The 16650-nt window shown below is 52.9% G+C and overlaps 1 protein-coding gene across 1 annotated transcript in view; it reads left to right on the top strand.

Moving 5' to 3' along the window:
- The first annotated feature begins 4519 nt into the window (after positions 1–4519).
- Positions 4520–16650, top strand: part of bcor (BCL6 corepressor) — a 32439-nt gene continuing 20308 nt past the window's right edge. The window contains 8 exon segments of the mRNA XM_080786295.1: positions 4520–4592; positions 4906–8160; positions 9787–9843; positions 10598–10781; positions 12208–12273; positions 12276–12560; positions 14661–14804; positions 14807–15004. Coding sequence (XP_080642421.1) covers positions 4590–4592; positions 4906–8160; positions 9787–9843; positions 10598–10781; positions 12208–12273; positions 12276–12560; positions 14661–14804; positions 14807–15004 — 4192 coding nt within the window. The 5' untranslated portion in view covers positions 4520–4589.

Genomic DNA, 16650 nt, shown 5'->3' with positions numbered 1-16650 from the left:
GCCCCCTCCCTCCTCCCAAACATAGCCTACAATTGGCCACCGGACACCAGGCCTAACGCAGCTCGGTAAAAAACACCCGGTGGTTTTCAGTTTAATGGTGCGAATCGAGCTCCGCTCCAGCGGTCTGTTTTATAACGCAGCCCAGTCCCCCCTCCACCCCTCCCCCCTGCCTGCTCTCGCTTAGTTTGCCGGCCACTGTGATGGATTGGATGGCCGTCGGGAGTTGTTTGTTGCGCAAACTATTCTTAGCAGCGGGAATGGGCGTCAACGCACTCAGCCTTCTCCTCTTTTCCTGCCGTAGATCTCTCTCTCTCTCTCTCTCTCTCTCTCTCTCTCTCTCTCTGACGCACACATGGCATTTAACAATAAGCGGCTGGGTTGGTGATGCACTGATGCGCAGTCACCCAGTGCCCAATGAAGTACAGAGGATTATGTTTGTGTACAGCGAGGTGCGTGCCTATTGTCTGCAAATGGTTGTCGGCGCAATTCTAACAAGCTCTCAATTAGAGGTTGGGCCCAGTGCGAGCTTAAGGTGCTGAGTTGAACTGCGCAAAACCTGACAAGCCTATAGCTTGACGCCAGATGACTCAGGCAACGCGCCATCTATTATAAAACCTCAGCGGATAAACATGGTTTTCAACCTGTCGTCGACGTTGCCGGACAAGAAGACTATTCATTTCATGGAGCTTGCATGTCTCCCGAGTGCACAGGTGCCACGGTCTTACAAGCGAAAAGGCTTTTGGTTTGGGCCACGAGGGAAGTGTGGACTGCGACTTGCAGATAACCGTTTATAGGGACGCTTACAGTACATTGTGTGGCTGTGATAGTGTCAAAGTGAATTTAATTTATCTTCCCCAGATGTCTTCAACTCGGGGGCGTAGGGGCCTATAGGCTATAATAACTCCATTAGACACATGGTAGCCTACGGACAATGGGCGGTATAAATGGGCGGTAGCTTTGTTTTATAAGCGTGTAAGCGGAGTAGCGGACATCGACATTGGACCACACAATTCTAGCCGACTTCTGCATTTTTCCGCGCACACGTTTTTCTTAATGGTTGCTGTAATTTTGCACTGCAACTTAAGCACTGCGCGCATGACGGTATGGCACATTTCTCAACGACAATATCCGTTTGTCCTAACGTCCACACACACGCACACACACACACACACACACACACACACACACACACACACACACGCGCATGCAGTCAGTTCCGTTGGATGCGGATGTTGTTGAGGCAGGCTGGGCCTTGGGATGAGAGAGAGAGAGAGGGGGGGGGGGGTGGGTGACAAGGCCGGGGGGGCAGGGAGGGAGGGAGGAGCTCTGTCGAGCGCCCGAGAGGCTGATTAATGGGCTTCAGGTCACGGTAATAAAAGCGGCGTGCCAGCGGCGGCAGCGAGGCTCACACAGACGCGTTGCTCTGCGATGATCGAGGAGAGTTTCTCCTGCTTGCATGTGCTCTCAGCACTGTTGAGCATGGCCAGGCTTCGCTTTTACTATATTAGGGATCCGGTTCTCTCTCTCCCCACTCGCCCGCCTAATCCTCGCATCGGCTCTTCGAGCGGCCGTATGTTGTTTTTGCCCCAGCTGCACTTCATGGGTAGTCCGCTCGCTCTGACATCCAAGGATAATCTAATGGGGGAGGCATATCTGGAGCCTGGATCTCTGAGCACATTTTTATTGAACGTCACTTGACCCACGCAGCTACGTTCATGATTTATTTTTAACCCGTTTTGACCTGAGATCAGATTCTAAAAATGTCTTCTACATCCTGACGGTTTTCTGAAAAAGCTATGTTTCTGTGTCAGTCGTTCTTCTATTTAAAAAAAATAGCTAGACCTACAAGCTCGCTATGAGCTTGTAGGTCTAGCTATTTTTCAATAGCTAAAGCATAACATAATGCTAACACCAAAAGGGTTTTATTACATTAACCCAAGTTTCCAAGTTCTGTATAGATCTAATTTCTCTGTAGGCAACTGGGCATATAGGCCTATATAACCGACCCTATACAAAAATAAGCGTAAACTTGTAATCGGCAATTGCTTCATGGATTGGAAACATAAAATTCGGTAGCTTTTTACTTAAAGGTATAGGGTAAGTTAAATGCTCTATATAGCCTGCTTGTGCCTTGTAGTACTTGCTATAGAGTGTTAAACGGAAAATGCATTTTCAGTCAGGTTGGGGATACCCTTTTATCCAATCAGGATAGAGAACTCAGCCAGGATACAGATTAAACAAAAGTGATGACACAAATAATTTGGACACAATTGGAACTGGAACACTATACATTTTTTTTACTTCCTGATAATTAAAGGGATGGGGAGACCCTCGTTAGCAATGATTACTATCAGAATGTGGTGCTTTTAACAACCACGACAAAAACATTGTTTCGTCGAAACAATATCACTTAGCCTACCCTGCCTTTGTTCAAAATGTCCACAGGTTGACAAACTAGGCATACTAGGTAGCTAATGTTGTGCATGGACGGCGCTGTATTTTATGTTGTGTAAATATTCATAGACATTCTACCCAGAAATGCCACCCTACATGTTTGTTTGGTACACACATGAGTGTCACAGCTTTTTGCATTGTACTTTTGAGATACACTTGAATATTGTTGCCATTTGCTTCACATGCTTCATACCAACTAGTTATGCTTGCATGTATATAACTGCTCCAAACAGCAGCACAATTAGTATTTTTTGTTTCTGGGAAGCTAGTTTTTCTTTGTGTGACACTGCTCTATTTACACCTCTTTATTTATTTTATTTATGTACATACATTTACTAGTCTTGATAGTTTCTTAGGTAATTCTTTATTTCCTGTTTGCTTGTTTGGCAAATGTAAACGTATGTTTTTCTCATGCCAATCAAGCCCAATTGAATTGAATGCATGATGGGTAGATTCTCTAATCTTTCTGATGGGGAGGGGGCGGGGGAAGGAGTGGGAGTATTTTGAACATTTCTCATTTCATAATGTGTTTAATGCTCTGAATCAGTAAAACAAAATGACAGTGTATTGTCAAATACTCGCTGGTCTATTGGCTGCAGTGCTTATCATTAAATCTTGTGTGCTTTCTAAAAGTCAGCCTTAGATATTAGTATTTTTTTACATTGCAGTCCGGGTTACACAATAGTTATATTTTTTTGACTCGACACAAATAATAATATGCAAAATATTCATGGTGGTCACTGTGTTTCATTGTGGCCTTTGTATTGTTATCAGGGCAGTATTTGGCCTGCTTTGCTGAATCACCGTTTTTGTTAATTTTCCATTTTGGTGTGTTTACTATTTTGTCCCTTGAATATTCAATTCAAAGTGTCTGCCTCAGTGCCTGTCTGTTTTTCCCTGTGTGTGTGTGTGTGTGTGTGTGTGTGTGTGTGTGTGTGTGTGTGTGTTGGTGTGAGTGTTTGTTGATCTGTGGCCCCGTGTTGGCGGGCGGTAAATGGTCTCCCACCGTAGCGGTCTCTGATGTATAATCTTGGCTCGCTCCGTAGGCTGAGGGAAGGGAGAGAGAGAGCGCAGGTCAAGGAGGGCACAGAGAAACCAGTGTGTGGAGAACGTGACTGAATAGATGGCGGCCCCACAATGCTCGTCTAGCCCACTGGGTGGGCGGGAGAGGGGCCACTAGAGGGGTGGTGGAGGGAGAAGAGGAGGGGGGGGGGCCGGGGTGGGAGGAGGAGGAGGAGGAGGAGGAGGAGGGGGTGGGGGGCGTGTGAGGGGTGTTGACGGGTGGGAGGAGGAGGAGGAGGAGGGAGGGGGCCAGCGCAAGGGGGCCACACACTGCTTTCATTTCTTGCGACTATATTCCGTTGGGGTCATGAGTGCGTTTTGTGCGCGCACGCAGCAGTGTCTGCAAGACACAGGAGGAAGTACAATGATAGATATAGCTGGCAGAGCAATTGTCTCCCCTTCGTGCTGTGCTCTGCTCCACCATACCACCCCCTCCCCCCTCTCTCTCGCTTCTCTCTCGCTGCGCTGAAAGGCTGCGGTGGCTCTGTCATCTGTAAATGCGGACAGCTGCTCTTGGTGAAAGCGTCACATTGGCTGTAGCATCACACGCAATTGCTGTACAATGGAAACATTACGCGTGTCGATATGTTATTTATTCACTTTATACCATTTTTTGACCTGAGATCGGATTCTAAAAAATGTCTTCTTCGTCCTGACAGTTTTCTGAAAAAGCTATGTTTCTGTGTCAGTCGTTCTTCGATTTAAAAAAAAATAGCAGACCTACAAGCTCGTAGCTTGTAGATCTGCTATTTTTCAATAGCTAAAGCATAACATAATGCTAACACCCAAAATGGATTAAACAACTAAAAAGTTAACATACTGTATATCGGGTTTTTTTAAGTTCACCACTATGAGACTTAAAAACAACTTTAAAAAAAAGTTATAAAAAATAAAAAAAATACTCGTCCACCGTGGCATCACAACAGAGCTGTTGTGGCGTGTATGTGCACATGTGGTAGACCCCAGACACTGAGTGCTAACTGTTTGCTCGTCTCCGCAGGGCAACATCTGTTCGTGATGCTGAGGCACAGACCAACCTGGAACTAAGACAAGGAAACCACATCACACAAAACATGGCAAGTCCGCCCTGGCTCTGTTAGCTGCCCCGTGCAACACTCGGCTGACACACACCTTGCCATTATCTGGCACTACACACACATGGTCCGTTTCTTTTATTTGCATGCCAGCGTGTCCACCTGGCATTACCGGACATCTGTCACCTGCTAAATTGTTGTTGTTGTTTTTTTTGCAATGGGTGCTTTGGTTAATGGCTTTAAGATTATCTGCATTGCACGCACACATTCAAATGGCATTTCTCCGTGTATATATATATATATATTTGTGTGCTGCCGTGTATTCGTTTTTATTCGCCGTTTTTGTGTTCTTCAGGTGGATGCGAGGTTAACGCCTCTGGCGGCCATGGGCTTGGACCGAGGCGCCCTGATGCGCGAGGGCCTCCGCCTCCACGGCGGCGTGGTCTACCCGGGCATCCGCGCGCTGGCGGCCGAGAAGGGCCGCGAGGGAACGGGCCACCCTCTCGCCTACGGCCGGGAAGGCATGCAGGAGCTGATCTACAAGCCCGAGTCCCCCCACGACAGTCGCAACAAGGCCACCAACGGCTACCTGCAGGGACTCTACAAGGGCGGGCCCCCGGGGGGGCCCCCGCAGCCCTGCGGCTTGGACCGCAGGGGGATGGGGCCCGGGGAGAAGCCGTCGGAGATGGGCGGCCTGGCGGGCGCCGGCGGCGGCTACCTCCGCCTGCCCTGGCTGAGCCCCTACCCCGAGGCCAGCATGTATCCCTTCATGGACTCGTCCAAGTACGCGGCCCTGAGCATGTACAAGGCCTCGCTCCTCAGCCAGCCCAACCCCTACCTGCCGCAGCACCTGGCCTATCAGTCCCTGTGCTCGGCCCAGGGCCCCGCCGCCGCCACCTCCGCCGCAGAGCGCCTCTTCTACATGACGCCTTACCCCCCCTCGCCCATCTCCTCGCCCATGGTGGCGCCGCCCATGAGGATCCCCGCCGTGACGGTGGCGCCCACCATGGTGCACTGCCAGGACAAGGGGCTGAACGTGGGGCCTCCGTTCGGCCAGCAGCTCCACCAGCCTTCTCACGCGCAGCAGCAGCAGCAGCAGCAACAGCACCACCAGGCGGAGAGGGAGAGGGAGAGGGAGAGGGAGAGGGAGAGGGAGAGGGAGCGGTCGCCCAGCAGGATCAAGCCGAGCCGCCCCCCGTCAGGGAAAGGCCCCGGCGGCATCAACAACAACGGCAACGTCAACAACAACAGTAACTGTAGTGCTGGTGGTAACGCCGGCGGGAACAACAGCAGCCTCCCCGTGGATTCTTCTCCTCACGCCTCTTCTCGCCACCCGCAAGCTCCGCCTCCCCCCGCCCTCATCGACAGCTCCATGGACTTACAGAGGCCGGTCCCCAGGATACCCACCTCGTCGGCGGCGTCCTCCTCCTCCTCTTCCTCCTCCTCCTCCCAGGCCATGCCTCATCTGTTCTCTGTGAGCAGCATGGCCGCGGGGGAGCAGCCCTCTCCCGCCCGGCCCAGTCCTCACAAACCCAGGCCCCGGGACGGGCCGGCCGATCACAGGGGAGGGGGAGAGAGAAGGCCGAGCAGGTCCCCCTCCAAGACGAGTTTTGACCGGCCCGCTCATCAGCCCCCCGCTACCAAAGAGCAAGCCGAGAAGCCCCTGGACCTGTCGGGAAGGATGCTGGAGTTCGGCCTGCCTCCCAACGGGTTCCCCGTCAAGATGGACACGCTGGCTCCGGGGGCGCGCTACGGAATGGCCCCCAGCCGAGAGCTCTTAAAGGAGACGCTGTCCATGTCTCCCCCCTTGCACCCTCACTCTGTGGTCAGCAGCACTTCCTCCAAGGCCTCTGAGAGGCCAGAGATGATCAGCACTTTACACTCCTCCTGGGTGGTGCCCAACCCCCCTCCCTCTCTCACACAGCACACCCCCGGTCGGCCCCTGTCCCCGAGGTCTAGCGCAGACCAGGGCCCTCCCCAAGCCAAAGGCTCCTCTCCCTCCGTCATCAAACACAAGGGCCTGGAGAGGGTCCCTCCCCAGCAGCGCAGTTCCTCCTGCCCCAGGATAGGGGAGCCCAACCACACCGTGCCCTCCTCCGCCTCCTCTCTGGTCACGTCCAGGCCCGTTTCCCCCAAGCCCAACGGCGGCGACTGGGCCAAACACAGCCCCAGCGGCCAATCGGAGCATCCCGGCGTGGTGCCGGGCCACCACAGGGAGTCGGAGAGAGAGAAGTCCTCCCAGGCCTCCAAGAGAGGCGAGACGATCCCGGACGTGCCGTCGTACAAGCGGCCCTGTCTGGAGAACGGCCATCCTGCGGGCCACCTGTATCTGCCTCAGAGCGACGCGTACCTGAACCACAGCCTGGCCTACGCCAACCGGTACCTCCACTACTCCATCCCTGACGGCATGGCACTTCATTCCCATCCCCTCGCGGGGAAAGGCCCGGTCTACCCTCATCCGGTCCTGCTGGACAGCCTCTACCCGTCCCACCTGGCGGCCAAACACCCCATGGCGCCCTACCACAGCCTCCCAGCCGGCCCCGGAGGCGAGTACCTCACCTACAACTCCCAGGAGATGGCCCATCCTCTGATGCAGCCTCACCAAGCAGACACCAAGCCGCGCGAGGAGAGGGCCGACGCGAGCCTTAAACCCCGGGGGCTGCAGGAGAAGCCCCGGGGCCCCGCCGAAGAATGTGGAGGTCACCGAGACCGCGGTGGCGGCATGCTGGTGGCGGGGGAGGGGAGCCAAGTGAAGCCCGAGAGGGACGCGGGGGAGCAGCACGGTGGCGGGCACGCCAAGACCCTCTCTTCGTCGTTGTCCTCCAGGGACAAGATTGTCTGCATCGACCTCGTTCACTCGGACACGGACGTGGAGTCCACGCCGGCTGTCAACAAGCAGCCTCATCCAGGCCCCGCCGCCAAGGTCAACCAAAATGAATGTTGTCATGGCAACCAGAGTCAGACAAAGACCGAAGCCGAGCCAAAACACCAACACCACCAGCACCCTTCTTCTCACACCGTCCACCATGAGCACCACCACAGCCCCTCCCTGAAGCACAACCACGGCGAGCGGCAGTCGGAGGCTCCGTTCGGGAGGCCGAGGGTTTCCCAGGACACGGGCGGCTATCCCAGCGCGACGTCCAGTCCTCCTCCCGCCTCCCCGGCTCTCCGAGCCGAGGACAGCGCCGAGGAGCACAGCCTCAGCTCCGACGCCGAGGACCAGGACCCGAGCACCCTGCGCTGCGCCCGCACCTCCGGCTTCTACGGGAAGGACCGAGGGGACGGCAGGGGGAGACGCGCCCCGCCGCCTCTCCCTGCCTTGTACCGCACGGACACACACGGGAGGGACGTGGACGGACGGGACAGGGTGCTCGGTGAGAGGGACGCCGAGCGGGAGGACAGCATCGTGGACCCGGAGGAGTCTCACGGAGAGGTGGACGAGGACGACGGGGAGGACGGGTGTCTCGGCTCCTCCAAAGGCTCCCGGAGGTCCAGCCTGGCCAAGAGGATCGCCAACTCCTCGGGCTACGTGGGCGACCGCTTCAAATGCGTCACCACGGAGCTGTACGCCGACTCCAGCAAACTGAGCCGCGAGCAGAGAGCGCTGCAGGTGAGCCCCGCAGCACTGTGGAAAAGCGGGATTATAGGGTGGGGAGGAATGGGAGAGGTGTGTGTTTTTTTTGTGGTCACTGAGCAGAGAGGCACCATGGCGGTATATACACATTTGGAACACACATTTTTAGTTTCCCTCGTACACAATCCAAGACTCAATCGATCTTGTAAATCCTCCTCTTTTGCTGGGGTTAAGTGTCCCTGCTTGGCATCCATGGCACAATATTCGGACGCGAGCAGTAGATTTCAGAGTGATATAGGGCCAACCACACCACTGCTACGGTACATTTCAGAGTGATATAGGGCCAACCACACCACTGCTACGGAACATTTCCTCAGTGAACTTGTGCAAGGGGTAGTTTTTGAAGCCAGGCCAACTTGCCAAGGCAATAAGCCAGTCGAAGGGCAGTTCAAAGGTTAACCTAGACTGCCACCCCCCCCTGTATGTTGATTAGGGAACAGTCCGTGTTAAAGGTCGTTCCCTCGTTCAGAGGTGCAACACCCATGCGTGTGCGTCCATGTGCAATCGGTTGGCGCTAAACAGCATGCAGTTATACTGCTGACTGTGTGCTATGGAGCGCCACACTACTATATAGTTTTTGAGAGCGTGACTGTGTGGCTGCCTCATGGTTCAACACAGTGCCTCTGGCTACGCTTAACCCAAAAGGTGAGCTGAAAGGGGGCCCACAGTGTGCTTCAAATCCACCAGGCAGCCCCTCTTCGGGGGCCCCTCTTAGCACTCTACTCCATGCCCCCATCCCCCCCCCCCCCTCCCCTCCCGTGCTATCCCCTCCCCTCCCCTAGAGCCCCCCCCCCCCCCGTCCTACTGGGCCTGGTTGCTGTCCAAGGTCATAACTCTCTCTCCCCCTTGGCTAAAAGGCCCCGGCTCGTCACTCACATCGCACGACACTCATGAATGCACACGCACACAGACACACAATTACCAGCAATGCCGCCTGCGGTGTGCCATCGACCTTTCAGCCCCTTCCCACTCATATACGCACAGTTAAGCTATTTATGTTAGACTGGTGTCTTTGGCCCCTTCTGCTTAGCGTTAAGCACAGGAACACGAAAATGCGGCATATTGGATGTTTAGCGACTGAGGCAGATATGTTAATGGGTTGCACATGTCTCTCCTGCGTTATATGCACATGTCGTTGCGAATAACGCACCCCCCCCTGAAAAAACCTGGTGGTTTGTCTGTGTCACGCTCGCCGATGCAGAGCCGCAACACACACAAAGCTATCAAATAATTTATTTTCTGGATATCTTCTATACGTGATGTTAAATCTGGAGATCTGGTTGAAAGAGTGGCCACTGCAAAATGAAAACTGATAATCATTCCTTCCCTGACGGAAAAAAAGCTAAATTATTATGAAATCTTTTTGCATGACTCCAGTTCAGAATGTGAATAATTTGATAGTTTTGATGCTGTTATTCTCATGATTGAAAACCTGTTGACTCATTTTATTTGACTGTGTTGCTTTGTGGGATTGTGGCTGCCTGTTGTTGAATGTATAAAAAAAAAAAAAGAGAAAGACATGCAAAAAAAAAAAAAAAAAGTAATTAAAAAAAAAATGAAATGATGGACAGAATATTGAGCCCCCCCATTCTAATTGCTTAGATGGAAGTCATATCACAAGAGGAGAGTAATATAAGTCAACCTGCTGCTAACTGGGAGGTCAGTTCTTTACATTTCTTATCACATCTACCCCTCAGACAGGCTTTCTCTCCTCCTTTATTTCTCTGCACTCTCAATCTCTTATTTTTCACAGTTATTTTCTCTCTCTGCCTATCTTTCCCCTCTCTATCTCTGTTGTTCTTTCTGTCTCTCTCCCCCCCTCTCTCTCTGTCTCTCTCTCTCTCTGTGCCTCAGGGCTTTAGTCATATGTGTTTCCTAGCTGTGTTCATGTTTCAGGAAGGGAGATGCCAGGACTTATAGGGCCCCAGAGCGCATGGACTCACAGTGGCTGCCTTTAGTCTTAACCCATGTCTGGATGCCATGCTTGTTGATTTATCTGTCTCTCTGTCCTTGTGTGTTTTATTGATTTTTTTTTTATTTATTACATTTTACTCGTTGACATATTATTTTGTTTGTTTTTTGGTAGTTTTTTTTTTTTTTTTTTTTGTCAGACAACGTGATTTTCTGATGCAATGTTTGCTTCGGTTAGCTGTTGAGACCAGATTGAGGCTTAGAGACTGTTGAGACCAGATTGAGGCTTAGAGAGAGGTGTATGTGTGGTGTGAGGGCAGACAGTGAGTGGTTTTCATGGGTTTCTCTCTGTATGTGTGCGCGCGTGTGTGTGTGTGTGTCTGTCTTTTGTGTCCTGTGTGTGTGTCTGCATACGTAAATGTGTGTCCGTGCGCGCGCGTTGTCTTGTCTGCATGCGTGTGTGTGTGTGTGTGTGTGTGTGTGTGTGTGTGCGTGCGCATAGCGGGCAATGATGCGGTTCTCGGAGCTGGAGCTAAAGGAGAAGGAGGGAGGAGGCGGCGGCGGCGGCGGCGGCGTGTGCGTGTCTGCCTTGGCTGTGGCAGCAGGACGGGACTTGGCTGCCGGCCAGCGCAGAGAGCGAGAGCTGGAACACTGCCAACACACCACCAGGCAGGGAGAGAGGGAGGGTGAGTAACCCAGCACCACACACACACACACAGTCACACACACACACACACACACACACACACACACACACCTACACACGCTATTTCCGAGAGCGGAACGCTCTGAAAGGGACACGCACGGAAAATCGGCTCTTTTCACATAACGCGCGCGCGTGCGAAAAGCACACGGTCGCGCATGCACACTCGCACGCACATGCGCCAAACGCTGAGGCAAGACTAGGTCACTCTGAAAAGACGATATCTGCTCCCCTCTCTCTCTCTCTCTCTCCCTCCCTGTTCAGCGCACACGCACGACCATGCGTGTGTTGTGTGTGTGTGTGTGTGTGTGTGTGTGTGTGTGCACACACACACGTACACGCTTACACAAGCAAGAAGCGCCAGAGAGGGAGAGAGAGAGAGAGAGCACGAGGGAGTTTTATTTTCAAGAAGCCTTTTGTGCTTATCTGCGCGGAGCGACGATCGAGGGAGGGAGGGAGGGAGAGATTGCACGAGCGAGAGAAGGGGGGTGGGGGGAGGGGGGGGCAGCAGCAGCAGCAGGAGGAGGAGGGGCAGCAACAGCGAGTTAGAGTGAATGCGGGGGAGAGTTAGCGGGTGAAAGCGGATGGGAGAGCGCAACGGAAAGAGAGGAGGGGGAGGGGGGGGGGGGGGTTACTTACGTTGGCTGGGAGCCCAGCTGTGTGTTGGAGCGAGGCCGGGGCTGACGTGTGAGCCTAATTATGGCACGGAGAGGGAAAGAGAGAGCGAGAGGGAGGGAAAGAGAGAGAGAGAGAGAGAGGGAGAGAAGAGAGAGAGAGAGCGCAGGGGGGGGGGGGGGTGGTGGGTGGGTGGGTGGGGGGGAGGGTTAAGGGGCTAGAGTCACGCTCTGTGTGGGAAGGGCGTGGCGGCGCGGTCATGCCGTGGGGGATGACAGAGGTGGGGGGGGGGGGTGGGGAGGGTGGTGACGTGCGCACACGCAGAGAGAGAGAGAGAGAGCGCAGGATGTTTTCTCTCCTCTGTCCTGAATGGAAGCGCGAGGCGAGCGGCCGCCTCGAACCAGTCGAGAGAACCGCTGGCTCGCCTCGCATCAGATTAAAAAGTCTTTACCCCATCAAAGTTTTACTGCCTGTCTTTAAAGGAGAATAAAAGCTGGCTGGTGTTTAACTGGCATTCTCCCTCCTGCCCCCCCCCCCCCCCCCCCCACCCTCATCCCCCTGTGCCCCACCAACCCCACCCCTTGTTTCTCTGCTTTTCCTCCCATCGTGCCTGGTGGTCGGTCCGTCCGTCTGGGTCTATCCCTTCATGTTTTCCCTCCCTCGTCTGTCCCCCTTTTTCCTTTCATCTCCTGCCGTCTTGTTTTGCCTTTCCCGGTTCTCCCTCCCTCCCCCCGGATATTCCTTTCCCCGTTGCCCCTTATTTCCAACCCCCCCCCCCCCCCCTGTGCACTCAGGTGTCCGGCCAGCCTACGGCAACAACAGGGTTCCAGTCCTCCAGAGGTGCGGGGGCCCGCGGGAGCCCCCGTCCCCGGCCAGGGGCCCCGAGAAGGGGCCAGGAGCGGTGGCCAAGGAGGGCCGCTGTACGAGGGAGCCAGGAAGGCAGCGAGAGACTCTGAAGGAGGCTATTGTTCGCCCCCCACATTGGCACCGGCCAACGGGCACCTCCAGGACATCACCGGGCCCTCCAGGAAACGCCCTCTCTGCCACAAGTCTGAGGAGGAGGAGGAGGAGGAGGAGGAGGACGGATGGGAGCGGGAGATGAAGGCGTCCCACCCAGAGAAAAGAGCCAAGCTCTGTGCTGCTGCCGGTGAGAAACGTTGTCGTCTGACTGACTGACTCGCCCTCAATTTCTGCCCTCTCTCTCTCTCCACGCCTTCGTATCTTCATATTCATATGCCAGGTTGTAGTGAACTGCCCCTCATCACTTCTCTCCCCAATCAATCCCACCTTAACCCATTGAGACCTGGGAACGGATTCTACAAATGTCTTCTAACTGTTTTTCTATGTCAGTAGGTGCTCAAACTATTTCATGTCAAGGACCCCCAGAATTATCTGTATTTGGCCGCCGACCCCCATCGGAAAATATCGACCCCCGCCAGAAGTAAAGATTTGAGTTAAAAACGTTCGCTCTGAAAGAATATATATTCAAAGATTTGCGACACATTTTCACGACTTTTCAAAAACAAATAGCTGATCTACAAGCTCATAGCGTGTGTAGCGCGGCACTCGGTGCCACACTATGAGCTTGTAGATCTGCAAGCTCTTTTTTTCCAACGGCTTTTTTCAACGGCTAAAGTAAAAAAATAACATTTAACGTGGTTAAAAGCTATACGGTGACGCGGCGGCCTCGGGTCTAAATGAGTTAAAAAACACGCCGCCCGCCACAAAACGCTTTGTCCCCGTCTTTCTCTTTCTGTGTGTGTCTCTGTGTGGCGGTGGCAGCCAGCTCAGAGCGGAGAAGTCTTTTAACCCATTCTGACCGGGAACCCATTCTGGTGTCAGCATCATGTTATGCTTTAGCTATTTAAAAATAGCAGATCTACAAGCTCGTAGCGCGCCACCGAGTGGCGCGCTACGAGCTTGTAGGTCTGCTATTTTTTGAAAAATCGAAGAACGACTGACATTTTTTTAAATCTGATCTCAGGTCAGAATGGGTTAATCAGACCAGTGTGTGTCCAGTGGAAACCTCGTATGAATCTGATCTCAGGTCAGAATGGGTTAATCCTGTCTTTGAGCGGAGCGCGAGGGGGAGAGAGAGAGAGAGAGAGAGAGAGTTTGGGGGGGTGGACGAGGAGGAGGGGGGGTGGAGGAGGAGGGCAGCCATTCTCCCTTCTATTCAGCGCTGTCGTTCCTCCGCTGTGCTCACCCGCCCTCTTCAAAGCTGCTCTTTTCTTCTTCTCTTTTCATCTCTTCTCTTTCTTCCCTCGTCTGTTTGGGTTGCTTTCCTCCTTTTTTTCTTTTTTTTTTTGGCATGAGGTATCGCTCTCTCGCTCTTCCAGCAGCGCTGGCAGACGAGTGGAATATCCACCCCACACACACACACACACACACACACACACACACACACGCATGAATTTTGAGGGGAGTCGCTCCCTTTAGTTTGCTCTCTCTCTTTCTCGGTCTCTCTCTCTCTCTCTCTCTCTGCATGCAGTTCTTTAATATCTTTCCTCTCCGTCACCTTGTGCTTTCCTTCTGTTTCAAATTCGGTTGCCTGCCTGCCTGCCTGCCTGCCTGCCTGCCTGGCGCGTGTGTGTGTGAGCTGTGAGGCTCAGAGGAGGTTTTGTGGTCTGTAACGGCTAATGCCCTTTGTTCTGGGCGTTGCGTTCCATGTGTGTAGTTTATAATATGTTGCCGGGGCTGTCCGTGAGCATAGGCAGCTGTACAATATACAGTATATATATATATATATATATCCGGGGAGGGGGGGGGGGCAACTTTGATGTTGGAGAGGGCCACCATACGTAGTTCCACACTCATCCCAGAGGGCAGTATTCACATTACTGTCGGTGCAGTTTTGATTTCAATTGAAATCCTGAAATATTTCTTTTGATATTTTTGAATTGGAATCCTGGAAAAAATAATTATAATTTAATTTCAATGCATTTAGTTATAGTTACGTTAACTTTATGAACTAAATGCACACACATTGGACATGACAAAGACAATTACATTTTAATACTAGTCATTCAGCTACTGATATTTCAGAAGCGGGTCATGGTTGCATGTTTGGAATTGTAACGGCTGAAATCAATCATACTGTGATATTAACCTGCGGATGGTGTGGACGCATGTGGCCAATTGCCCATGTATGGTATATATGTAATATTATGTGTAAAGGTCGGCATATATATTTCTATAAATGTGTGCAAAGATTAACGCCGGCGCCTCCTTCTCCTTCCTGTCCCAGACGAGTGCTCTGTGCCCTGCGTGGACGAGGAGGAGGAGGAGGAGGAGGACGAGGAGGTGAGGAAGCTCAAAGTGTGCATCGAGCTGAAGGGCCTGCGCCTCAGCAAGCCGGCCGTCCCCGGCGCCGTCCCCTCCCCGACCGGCCCGAGGTCAAGCTGGAGAGGCCGTCGTGGCCGTCTCAGCCACGCGGCGGCCTCCTCCCCCCCTCCTCCGGCCAACAAGCCCCGCCCAGCGGCCAGCGGGACCGCAATAAGGTCCGTGCCAGCGACCTCGTCATGGACGACAGGGCGGCGGCTCAGCGGGCCGAGCTCAATCGGAAGTGGGGCTGCGAGAAGCTCGTCAACGGTGAGAAAACAAACAAACGACCGACCTCTCCCGCTCACACGGGGTTAACGAACGGCGGTGTTGTCTCGCCAAGCCACGTCTGTTGCCTCTCGCAATTTTCAAAATGCTTTACAGTCTGGAGAGCAATGGAAGCTCTATCATGATAAAGCGGAAGTGGATAGTGCATATATATATATATAGCTTGTTGCTTAGCCAGATAATAAATAAAATGTAAAGATATTCTATAATATCACAAACGGTAATGGCAGCTTCCTTCCTCTCTCTCGGAGGTGTATAGTTCCAGACTATATAGCGTTCAGAGACTGTGGAATAGGCTATGCGAGGCTAACAGCGATGTTCAGCCAGTGAGGGGGGAAGGGAGGGAGTGAGGGGGGTAGGTAGAGGGTTAGTGTTTGGCTCAGTTTTTGCTTTCTTGTTTATCAGGCCTGTGTTGTTATAGGGGAATACCCCCAGCCGGGGGGTGCGTGGGGGAGGTATAGGAAGTGAGGTAGAGGAGACTTCCTTCTGCCAGGGGTACCCCGCGACAGAGGGGACAGAGGAACCGCATGGCGGTTATAAGTGCTCCTCCCCCACGGCCTGGACTTGGGATTTTTTATTTTTATTTTCTTCATGCAGCCGACGATGCTACACGGCGGGCTCAAAGCAGAACCATGAAAGAACCCGCGAGAGAGAGACCACCCCCCCCCCCTCCCATGCCAAGCAGCAGAACAGACACATACACACGCACGCACGCACACGCACACACGCACACACACACACACACGTGCCTGCCCGGAGATATATGTGGGCAGGTGTACTGTGACTAATGTGTGATCAATGATGTTTTTCCCCTCAAGGCCAGTCAGACATACAGAGAGAGAGAGAGAGGAGGAGGAGGAGGGGGAGGGGGAGGGGGGAGGGAGGGAGGGAGGGAGGGAGGGAGGGAGGGAGGGAGGGGGGTTGAAGTGCTGATTAAAACCAGGGCTTTCCCTTATTCATGCACCCAAACCGAGCCTGAGACGGGCCATGAAGACGAGCAGGAAATAAAGGGCAGGGGGAGAGATTAAAGGAAGTGAGTAAAAGCACCGAGGTTTTGGTTTCATGTTCCCGCAGAAGCCACAGAGCTTGATTGGCAGCCGGTCGTGGTTCCTTTTTCTTTTTCTTTTTCTTTTTCTTTTTTTACCCCCCCCCCCCCTTTTTTTTTAAAATGACATCACCCTGGCAACATCCATGTGGTAGTAACGAGTCCAGCTGAATATATATATACGCACACGCACACAGACACACACACACACACACACACACACACACACACACACACACATTCCCCCCAGCTTTTATTGGGGCTTTTGTTTTTCCCTATTCATTTCTGTTCCCAATTCCGGAGCCTCCTCCTCATGCCAAAAGAGGAGCCGTGTTCAGAATGGAATGAGTTTGTATATATTTTAGCAGCTCCAGGTATAATCGTTATATATTTTAATTTCCTTTTCCCAACCGGTTCCCGAGTATACACCGAGTCTTTTTGAACATGGATTTAATGAACAGTTCATATAAAGGAATTACAAATGCAATAAAACCTTGGCAAGAGCATGCCTGCATAAATCTGGGAGGAAGGGCTAACAATGAAAAATCTATGGAAGGCACTGTATGTCGATATGTTGTTAATT

This window comes from Protomyctophum bolini (genome assembly GCF_963924005.1).
Source record: "Protomyctophum bolini genome assembly, chromosome: 16".
In the NCBI taxonomy this organism is placed as follows: domain Eukaryota; kingdom Metazoa; phylum Chordata; class Actinopteri; order Myctophiformes; family Myctophidae; genus Protomyctophum; species Protomyctophum bolini.
The sequence above is the reverse complement of the archived record's forward strand: the minus strand, read 5'-3'. Positions and strand labels throughout refer to the sequence as shown.